Consider the following 11,714-nt stretch of genomic DNA (forward strand, 5'->3'; position numbering starts at 1 on the left):
TACATTTGCAAGTCTGTCCCAAAATGACTAAATTGCAGTAATTTCATTTCTCTTTGGATTGCTCATTTATAACAAGCATACATGCAGCTAATCAATAGATGAGACAGTGAAACTAGTGGATTTACAACTTAATATGCTGGAGTCGATAATGGGCTCTAAAGACATTTTCATTTCAGAAATCGGCACAATATGTTCTTTACTAAACTTACGTGATCTATTTTAATTCCCCAAGTAACTTAAATATCCAGAGAAAATGCAGAATCCAAACTAAATTTGTTATGCTTCAGTTTTCAAGTGATATTTCAGTATTTACATATATTTCATGTCTTCCCTAGCTAATTCATCTGGCTGGTGAAAGCCACAAGCAGCTCAGACTCTTCCCTTTTGGCAGAAGCTTGGCACTGAGACACTCAACCCACACTAGGAGGGACTAATGAAAGGACATGATGAAAGTCTCTGTTTTATTTAGGTATTAATGTTTCAGAGTGAAGCTTAGCTAGCTGCTTTCCTTGTTCCCACTGCAGCAGACATAGCTGTCTGCTTTTCTGTGTATGTATATGAATTCAGTGTTCACCTGACAGCATAGAAAATGAGAATGGGCAGTCTGCAGACACAGCTTCATATGCTGTGTCTCGATGAGTTTTTTTCCAGCTGTGTGCCCTGTTCAAAGAAGAAGGAATTGCACCCATGTGATCCTAGGAGGATCTGGATGTTCATTCATCCACGTTCATTTGGGTTTACCTGGTTTCAAGGCTTTAAACATGAAGGAAGATTCTCTTCCAGTTATTCTAACAAATTCCATTACCACTCTTATTTCTTGTATTCTTTTCAAGCCTTTCCTCAGTGTGGAGTTGATTCTGAGCCTTCATATGGCAACACACATCTGCTGAGGGACACAGAAATATAGCACCTGTTCTTTATTGGACCTTGTTATTTTCATAAACAAGACAGTCCGTAGCAGCTGCAATGGAAAACATTATTTGTGTTCCTTATACCATCATGTGACATGGGGGCTTTTCAGCCTACTCATTTGAAGCCATCCACTACCTCTTACAACCAGAAGGGACAGGGATCCTCTGTAGCAATCCACTACTCCAAAACTGAGGGAACATTCCATAAACATCTGGAAGGAAAATGTCAGATCTCTGCTCAACCTCTCAGTATTTCATTGGGAAGCTGTGCTTTGCTGAGAAGTATGTCCCTGAAGTGTACACCCAAATGTGTGTCTGATCAATATTCACTGCTAATATTCAGAAAATAGGTTGAGCTTCCCTCCAAGCACAGAAAAGGGAGAGGTCATCTCTCCCTGCATTAACACTGTGTGCTTCTGGCCTTCTGCTAATGGTGCCTGCTCTATACAAAAAGGTGCAGAGCAAATCTCTTTTTCCTGGCTTATACTGGCATAACTGGGCTGCACCTTTCCCAAATGGCTACCTGCAAACTGTCCTCTACTTACAGCCAGTCTCTGCTTGGAGACCAGGTATCTTCCTGTAGAAAGTATAAAGCATTGAGGAAAGGAATGGAAAATCTGGTGAAGAAAAATGTTTTTTGAGAGATTGGGGTTTGAACTTTTTGGTCCTTCATTTTTTTTAAATACCCAGTTCATTTTAAAGGTGACATTTTAAGTTCAGTCACATACTCAGACTAAACTTTGGCCTTTATAATGTAGCTCCAAGTAAATTGTTTATGCTTACCTTTTAATGTCTCTCAGAAGTGATTACATACAGAGCAGGCAAAGTTTGAATGAAGAGTTAGGACTGTTCAGTACAGGGCAGAGAAAAAGGAATAAAAATATAGGAGGTAAAAACCTTTTGGTCTCCTTTAAAACACTGCTTTTATTTCCCATTGTGTTGGCAGAAAGCAGGGATTTAAAGCTGTGAATTGCCTGGAGGCTGTACTATCTTCCTCTACTTAGCAGCAGTTAGAACTGCTCTTTTTTCACATGTGTTGGGTGAGAGAGACAAGGACTCAGAATGATTGAGAAAAGGGAATAAACTAAGCTTGTATTTAAAAATAATATGACACATCTATTGTACCTGTGTAAAATAGGACCTAAACCAGTAATTGTAGTTTCCTGAAGCTGCACACAGGAACACAGGGGGATATGCTGAGACTTAATTAATTAATGTTTGTAACATGATGTGAGATCCTATGATGAAAAGTCATATATAACTGCAAAGTCCTAATTTTATGGAGCACAGCTGACATTCAGTGGCATTTTTAAGGAAACTGATGTGGGAGTTCACCTGCAATCTGTGTTAAGATTCAGACTGTCCTTGTACAAGTCCCCTTAAAGATTTTCTTCTTTTTTTCTCTTTACCTTTCTCTTTCCCCTGTTATGGATGTTGAGCTGTGCAAAGGCAAAAATTGAAAATAATTGCTTTCTTAAGGGAAAACAAAGGAGCCTTTCCTCTCTGTCTTCCATTCACCAAAACTACACCCAAAGCCTGTTTTTCAAATTTTACAGAAAAGAGAAATTTGGAGAAACTGCACCCAGGTCATTTTAAGAACAGATGGAAAAGGTTTTACAGTGTTCAGAGCTACTTTTCCTTTCATTATCATACACGATGTTATTTGGAAGGAGATGAAGGTGTCTTATGGCACACATATTTGAAGTCAAAAATGTAATAGGGGCAATGTGAATTCTTAAAAAAGAAACTTCAAATTAAACCAAAAGCCAAGATATCTGGTCATGAGAAAAGCACATTCTTTCTGCAACAAAATAAAACTGAGTGCCATAAGATACCTTGAGTTGAGAAGTTCATGGATGTAGATTACCCATTTTTATGGATAACAAAAACATTCATTATTTCATTACATTGGTTTATAAAGCTCCTACCACTATGGACATTATTAAGGAAAAATAAAAATAAAAAATGAATAAATAAATAAATAAATAAAAGATTGAGACTAAGAAGAATGATGTGGCAGTCCAGATTTTGTTTGTTCTGATTCTGGCCATCAGCCAAAATATCAAATGGAAAATACGGTTTATGGCATTAGGAAAAAATATAACATTAACCCCCTAATGCTCCATATTAAGGATGTACCCCCTACCATTTGCAGGTTTGAGCCCTTAGGCTCTAGCTGCTGTTTGACAACAGCAGTGGGTTGCTTTTTTTTGCTCTTGCCATATCTACAAACACTATGGAATAAATCCATGAGAGAAACCCCACTCCCAAATGTTAACAAACAGTGGATGGAAAGTCATTGTTTGTCAGGAGCACTGCATGTGGTACTTATGTTAAACATAATCTTAGAGTTCAGCTGGATGAGTGCACCAGTAGTAATGAAGAGACACAAACTCCAACCAGGCTTTGTGTATTTGACTTTCTCAGATTTTTACCTTCCCTGAAGATGTGTTTCTACCCCAGATTATAAAGCTCCATCTGAGAGATGCTTCATTCCTATTCCCCTTGTGACCGAGGCAAATTGCAAATTCTGCATTACCTTCATGTGTTTATGCAGATTCCACATTACGTGGTGTGTGAGTTTGGAATGGCACACAAATCTCCCAGCTCAGTTCTGTAGGGTTTGACATTGCTTGAATATTGTGCTGCATTTTACATACCATGAAGTCTTTGCTGATGGTGAAGCTGCTCTCCTCTCTCACTCCCACCAGCTCTCCACAAAGCATGCCCCACTCAGCTAAAGATCAGGACATACAAGATATGCACCTTTTTCCAGTGGTGACACATAACTGGTTTTTGTTGTGATTCAAGTATCTTATGTTATGCTCTATTGTGTCTCAAATAGAATTTTTTTTTTCTTCAGATATAGCCTGTCCTATTTTGAAGAGAAGTTTAGTCTAGTTGCTCATAATCAACATGATTATTGAATGCAAAAAGTACTGTTTGGGATAAGTAGTGATGTCAGCTTTGAACTAAAACCAACATTTATGGGAAACTGTCCCATCACCTATCCAGTTTATAAAAAGAGCTGCTTATTTCCTTCTACCTCACTTTCTAACTGTGAGGCATAATAAATACGGTTTAAAGTGGAAAAATGTGGGGGAAAAAATAAGGTGCAAAACTATGGTTTATTATACAGTTGGCCTTGTGAGTGTTGTTAGAGATAAAATATTAATGTTAGGAAAACATGTTGATATCGTCCTCTAGATGGTGCCTACAGTGGAATGTCATGTCATTGATATTTTGGTTTATTTGATTTATTTAGTCATGCAGAGAAAAAAAAATCTTTTTCTGGGTTTCAGTATTCCTTAGTAGAAATTAGACAAATACAGATGGAAATACATTTTTGAGAAGGTGCCATTTGGGGATGTTTGATGAATTTTAAATAAATAATTGTGAAAGAAAAGAGAAAATAAGAGAAAGGCAAAAAAACAGGAGAGAAGGGGAAGAGGAAGAGGAAGAGGAAGAGGAAGAGGAAGAAGAAGAGGAAGAGGAAGAGGAAGAGGAAGAGGAAGAGGAAGAGGAAGAGGAAGAGGAAGAGGAATCTCATTGAAATAGCAATGTTGACTTTGCCCAAAGAGGTTTCTTTAAGTTTTTTTCATCAAAAGTGCAACATAATTGGTGTTTTAGAAGTGTACTGCTACCCAAAGGCCAACTTGATTTTATTTGACTTCATTTTAATGTGCAATGCATCCTAATTTTCTTTGTGCTGCTTTGCTTTCAAGTCAAAGTTAGGGATTTGGATGCCTGGTGAGACTGCAGCAGGTCCCAGGTGTGCCAGAAAAGAGAACTGTCTACTTTGAAATAGGCAGCAACTCCACAAGACAGATTCAGCTACATGCAATTTACAGCTCCTTACATGCACTGCCAAGAAGGAGGAAAAACGAATTGCAATGTAGTATTTTTATATCAGATATTAATTGTTGTTGTTTGCAGAATATTTTGAATTTAGATTAGTGCTGTTTCTTCTTAGTACAGTCCACAAGCCCATGTAGGACAGTTTGCATAGGAAATGATTAAGTTCTGCAGTAAATGACACAGGATGTGTAGATTAGGGTTTTTATTAAAAATGCTGCTAGCATGGTGCTGTTAGGAAAGGATGAGAACATGGGGTCACAGAGGAGAGAAAAGTTCAGTTCTCTGGTGTTGATGGCAAAACTACCATTTCTCTTAAAAATAAATTACAAGAACATTCTTAGAAGCTAAAAAAAAAAAAAAAAAAAGCATTCCTTTAGCCAGGAATCTCAAGGAAACAATGTTTTAGGATCATGCAATCAATGTTTATGTTTTTATAAGAAGTCATTTTATGTGCTTTACTTTGTGGACTGAATTTATTCTAATACATTTTTAAACTGAAATTTCCTACATTTATTTATAGAAAAGCAAGTTCAAATGTAATGAATTTTTGAATGTCATTTCCTAGCCACTGTAGAAGGAAAGACTGCATCGATCCATCTCAGGGCTGGGAAGGAAAGAGTGTCCTTTCATCCCAACAAAAGACAATTTGGATGAACATTCCCTGGGCAAAAATGTTTTAAAATTTTTTCAGGTTTAATAAGGGACTATCTGGATTTACAAACTTGAACATTTTATTTAAATATATGTCTAATTTTATTATTTTGGTTTTTATTTGCCATAAAAATTACTACCTGAGTGGTACATTTTGCTGATATTGAAAGCCTGTTGGGTCATATCAAATAATCAAGTCATTATTTAAAATTATTTAAAAATATGTGTTGAAAGGCAATTTTGAAATTCTAAAATGACATGGAGAATCATTTTACATTATTAAGAATTACTAAGAATGTCATTACATTCTTAAAATGTAAAATTTGAAGAGTGAAATTTGCAAAAAAATCTAATGAAAAATCTAAAATTATACAAACTGGAAGAAAAATAGCTAGTGCAAGATCAGTTTCTTGTAAAAATTGAAATTCTGGTTACCTGTAGGCAAGATAATTTCTGGTTAAATGAATAACATGTTGGTTTCTGTTTGACTAACCTTTGAGATTTTTCAGTACCACCATGGGAATAATTTATATTCCAGTCCACACTGCTACAGGAATAGACTCATAGATTACTTGTGTATCCATAAGTTATATCCTTGTGAATCTGAGCATAAGGCTTTAGGAACAGGGTAGATTTTTTAAATGGAAAAGACACAGTGTGCATGATATAAGCCCGAGAAGGAAGGCAGCCCAGAGGACAAGTTAGTGTTTGCATGTGAATATGAGCTCAGTGTAATGTTTAGGGTGCTCAGAACAGTCTGGGAAATAAGAGTGAGCATCAGAGTCAAGGTAGAAGTGCTCCCAGTGCTTTGCAGAAAATGGCAATGAGTTTGGATTAGACTTTAGGGAGCTGGATAAAATGATAATGACAAAGGTGAGGATAAACCAAGTATCTTTATAATTTCCCAAGCATTCCCCCTCTCTTCTGTCACGTGTGGAGGAATCTGTTTGATTTCCTTGATGGAGAATTTGAAAATTTTAGTCAGACAATGGTTGGATTGATGTTCTGGCTGTCAGGAGACCATAGCTTTCTCCTCCCTTGTCCAGGGAGAGTTTCCTGTCTCTGCCTCTATACAAGGGGATGTTCTACTGAGCTGCCTTCCCATTGTTTTGTCCATGGGTTATGAAAGAGCTGGTTTGGATTCCTGTGCCACTACTCCAGTTAGCAGTGTGATAGTGTCTGATGCTACTGGGTTTAGTTAGAGGCTCACAGAAAGAACGAGCTAGCTTTTTATTCAGCTATACAAGATACCTGCCAAGTAGAGATTATGGTACAAAGATAGGAAGAGGGAAGAAACCAGGGCTGAACCTTAACATGACTGATGATGACTTACTGAGCTTTGATGATTACCCCTGAAGAAAGGACAGATACTCAAGCTGCCTGTTGGGCAGCTCTTCAGTGTTTCAGAGATCTTCTGATGTGTCTGTCACAGTCTGAACTCATTCCTTGAGACCTAGGCAACTGGGTAAGCTGGCCTGCCTTTAAAGAAGAGGAAAAGCCCAGAGTGACACCCCTGGAAAGTGCTGCTTCATCAGATCGATAGATTCAAAGATGACTAGGTTGTGTAGTTGTGTGCAGTTTAAACATTTGTGCAGGGAGTCCACCCGTGCAGAGTATTATTGACAGCTACAGATCAATGCTAATTTTTGATCATTTTCAACCTACAAAGACCTCTTGACCCTGTTGCCACCTTAGGGGCACTTCAAGTAGTCAAAAGCAATCACAGTAGGCAGTGTAAAATCATCAGACCCTTGAAGGCTGCACAGCCTTGCCCGTGCCTGGGAGGAGGACCAAGAGCTAGCAAAGAAGGCAAGCACCTTGCATTATGGATGCCGCTGCCTTTGAACGGCATGAAAGACTATGCTAATTTGTTTCCAGACTTTAAGTGACTTCTGTGTTCATGAATTAAAAAATAAACAAATAAAAAAGGCAATCTGAAGCAAATCTTGACAAATGCATTATTCATGATTCACGTTCTCTCGTTTTATGTTTGGAAAAACGTGTTAAAACAAGGTTTTATTTTAAATAACTTTTATCCTAATTTACAGTGAGAAGAGTGGAATTAGTGGAGGAATGTATTTGTTGCTGTTAACAGTTTGTGCTGCCAATGGCAGCATGTGAAGCACTTTACAGAGCAAAATCAAAGGTCCTACCTGGAGTAGTGATGCTGCTAGAGCTGCACCAGGGGAGAGACCAGGCTGCCAAAAGCAAGGACGATGTCAAAGGTTGGGCTCTGGGCTACAGGTTGTAATCAGGTCACAGTGGCTTGTCACAACCTCCCTCCTCTGTCAGGTGTCCATTTCTGTAGTGTTTATATGGAAAGAATGAAAGGGCCATAAAGGACAAATATGAGACTGTACACACTTAAATGTTTGCTGGAATATTCCTAATTTAATGACTGATGGAGTGAGAATGCTTCACAGTTGGGGACAGAGAAAGGAGGACATGGGCTTGAAGTCCATTGGATTTCATGGCCTGCCAGTCTACAAATATCTTAATGTTCACATTAAAATTTTATTTTGTTGGTTTTCTTTTAATGGTGAATGAAATCTGGACTGTTAGCACTTGTAAACATGGGAAATATGAGTTTATGGCTTTGCAGAGGAAGACTAGGAGAATACTCCAGACAGTGATTTTGTTCCTGTGCCTTTTTAAGTCTGATCCTTTGCCCACTGAAGCCAAAGATACGGTGCTATCAGTGCAAGGTGTATTTTACAATTTATATTTGACCATTCCAGCAGGACAGTATTTCTAGGCTGAAAATGTCATGGGAGGACATAAAGTGATTCTTAAAATGAATCATTGAGTCTGCCATCCATACTCTTTTCAGCATCAGCCTTTGAGCTGAGCAAATTCATGACTGGCAATGGCAGCAGTGCAGTGGGAGAAAGTGTGGCTCTGTATTCTGGGACTACATCCCCTGAGCTTACTTCAAAAGCAAACAAAACAAAAAAACATGTAAACCACTTGGTCCTCAAGAAGTATCTGTAGGAGCCAGGGATAAAAGTCATCCCTGGAAGGAATGGTTTAGCAGTCTCCAGAGAACATGATGAACTGCAGGCAAGGAAATCCCTCCATCCTTGTTTCATTTCAAAGTGTAGTGAGGATTGTAAATAATTAAATCTTGGGGTTTAGTGGGAAAATGGTAGAGGGTGGTGGTAGCTGGTTTTCTGTTTAAAAATAGAAATCTAGTGTTTTGTAGAATTGCTGTCACGAAAACCCACCCAATGATGCATCTCATTAAAAAGCAGAGCCATTTCTTTTTGTCTGATGTTTTTAATAATGTGTTTGTACCTTCAGAGAACCTCCTTGTAGCAGTTCAGGGGCAGTAATTTAATGCTATGTGCTCCCTTCCTCCCATCCCCACCCCCGAACCATGGAATGTAAATTTTAGGCTTTTAAAAGTTCTGTTTTGAAAACCTAATAGATAGCTGTCCTCGTAAAAACTATTAATACAGACTACATCCAATTGTAAAGCTAATTTTAATCATGTTTTGTGCCAACATAATTTCTGATGCCAGATTTTTATGCTAAGCATGAGCCTCGATTTAAACGTGGTTCTTTAACCTGCAGTTCATAATTTTGCAGTCGGCTGTATAGGTTTTTTGGCTATGGCAGTTTAAATGCTTCCACTTTCAAGGATCTAAGCCATAAATGTTTATTAAAAGAATCTATAATGAAATCAGGTTTGTTATTTTTTTAATGGCTGCCTTGAGTATGTTGGATGACTGAACGCATGTTGTTAATCATTAAGTACTCATGTTACAAAAAGTGTTTGATAGTATTGCCATCTAGGGGCTGAATGAAATTCTCCCTACCGAAATAAACTGTAATTGAACAGGTGCTGCTATTGACAATATACATATGTTTTTGCTTTATAGCCCACATGCTTTCCATGTTTCTTATGACAAAAGATATCTCTAAATGTCCCACAGCAGCCAGAGCTTTTTTATATATAATCTGTTTGAGGTGATTGCTATTTGCATTTCAGCTTATGCTTTTTTGGCAGTGATGACTGGGAATTCCTAACAAAGAATTATACTTTTTTGCATTATTAATCTTGCTAGTGTTTGCCCTATTTAACAGAAAAAAGGAATCATTTATCAGAAAAGTATGTTTATAATCTGTACTTGTGGCATCTTTAGATTTAATATTCATAATGGTCATTCAAATGCTGTGCTATATTTATCTAAAAGACTAACTCATTGTTTTGAGGAAATAACTATTTAAATATTTATGATCTAACTTTTAATATTTTAAAAAAGAAATTAATATTTCTTTAAAATTTGTTTCTGAGTCTGATAGCTTAACAAATGTTTAAATATTAAACAATTGAAAATGTTAGCATTTAACAACTTAATACGACTTACTGACACAGGGAAATTGACTTCATCTCTTTCTATCACATGAAGGCAACTGAATTCCTGCACTCTCTTGTGATCTATATAATTCATGCCAAAATACAGCTAAAAATGAGATTAAATATATCAGTGATCAGCTGAACTTTTTTCTTTGCTTCTCTGAGCAGACACATTTGTACAGTCTCTTACTGGAACATGTTACCCCTGTTCTTTGTTGGTCGCTGTGCCTTTTGTGACTGCTCAAAATAATTACTTGGCTGTTTTGTCATCCTGCCTAGATCAGATTTTGTGCTGAGGCTCTCCTTGCCTGAGCAGTGTCAGGTCTGTGTCAGATGCTGTTTGGGGTGAGTTGGGATACCAGTGGCCCCTCCTGGCCATGGCTGATGTCCATCAGCCTGCATCCCCGCCATACCCCTCTGCTGGGCTGTGCTCTGGTGTGGCAGCAGGTCAGCCCTGGCCCTTGCAGCCCTGGCTGAGCCCAGTGGAATTCACAAATTATTCATACAGATTTCCATGGCCTGAGTAGCTAGAAGAGGACAGCATGCCTATGAAATGTCACTTTTACACACAAGATGCATAAGATTTCTGTAGAAGCAGGCATCACTCATGTACCACAGGTTTTTACATGGTTGAATCCAATTCCATGAAGCTTCATCTTCACTGAGCAAGCTCAGACACATCATGAATGAACTGTAAGTTGTGTCCTAGATGAGATTCAGTGTGGAGGACTCCCAAGGAATTTACTCCAAAGGCTCCATCATAATGAGAGATAATTTTTTAAACCCTAAGAATTTATTTTTGAGGCTCAATCATAAAAAAACACCAAACAAAATCCTAGTAACCAGATGGGGTATTCTGCAAAGCAGTCAGAAGTGACCCAGAGCTGAGGCCTCATTTTCCAAGTGACATAAACCACAGATGCTGATTACTTTTTTAACTAACTCAAACATCTGTATTCTTGCTTCAGGGAACAAAGCATCAGGCTCATTTATTTGGATTGAAACCTTTCACAACATATCATATTCATGTCGTAGCTGTAAACAACGCTGGGAAGGTTTCAAGCCCCTGGACATCTGTGCGTACTTTGGAAGCTTCACCCAGTGGCCTGAGCAACTTCACGGTGGAAAAGAAAGAAAATGGCAGGGCTCTGCTGCTAAAATGGTCAGAGCCCTCCCAACCCAATGGCGTGATTAAGGTAATCTTCATCTTGACAATTCACTTGATTAAAAAAGAGAAGGGAAATGCTGAATATCAAATTAAAACCTTTTTTTTATGAAAAAGGCTCAATCTAATGCATTATAGTTCAAAATAAGATGGAAGCACAAGACACTCTGTGAGGTCTCTATGCTTGTCATTATATTAAAATGAATAACATTCTTGTGCTATGCTGTGACTCTAAATTTTCATTTAAATGGAACCAAATTGTTCATTTAATGCATAGAAAGCTGTACATGAAAACACATAATCTTACTCATTGTAGAATTGGACTTGACCAAAATGTGTTTGTAGAAAACCTGGGTTTAATAGAATGCTGTTCTGAAATTTGGGACTTTTAGCTCAATGGTTTCAACTGAGTGTAAACCTTTACCTGCAATGTTTGAAACTAGATGGGTTTATTTGAAGGTTTTTTTTCCTTAAGTGATACTCTTTAGAGCTAGTCTGTGAGAAGCTTTTTGCTGGCCTGAGAGAGCCTTGCAATGAAACCTGATAACAATCAAATATAATGAAAACTGTCACTAAGTGATTTATTACTGCATTCAAAATGAAAAAGAAAATCACGAAAATTGGATCAAAACATTCCTTTTGTATCAATGATCTGTTTGTGTGCTGATTGTTACTAGCAAGAATAAGTTTCTGAATCATCGGTTAATAGTCCTTACCCTATTGCAAAGATTAAGGGTCTCATCTACTGATTATTGACAAAAATTGTTTC

At 37.7% G+C, this 11,714-nt stretch overlaps 1 protein-coding gene across 2 annotated transcripts in view; it reads left to right on the plus strand.

Moving 5' to 3' along the window:
- Window positions 1–11,714, plus strand: part of USH2A (usherin) — a 368,965-nt gene that overhangs the window by 330,104 nt on the left and 27,147 nt on the right. For both annotated transcript variants that reach the window (XM_033513296.1, XM_033513295.1), the window contains exon 61: window positions 10,749–10,977. In XM_033513296.1, coding sequence (XP_033369187.1) covers window positions 10,749–10,977 — 229 coding nt within the window. The remainder of the gene's footprint in view (window positions 1–10,748; window positions 10,978–11,714) is intronic.

This window comes from Parus major, chromosome 3 (genome assembly GCF_001522545.3).
Source record: "Parus major isolate Abel chromosome 3, Parus_major1.1, whole genome shotgun sequence".
Classification (NCBI taxonomy): Eukaryota; Metazoa; Chordata; class Aves; order Passeriformes; family Paridae; genus Parus; species Parus major.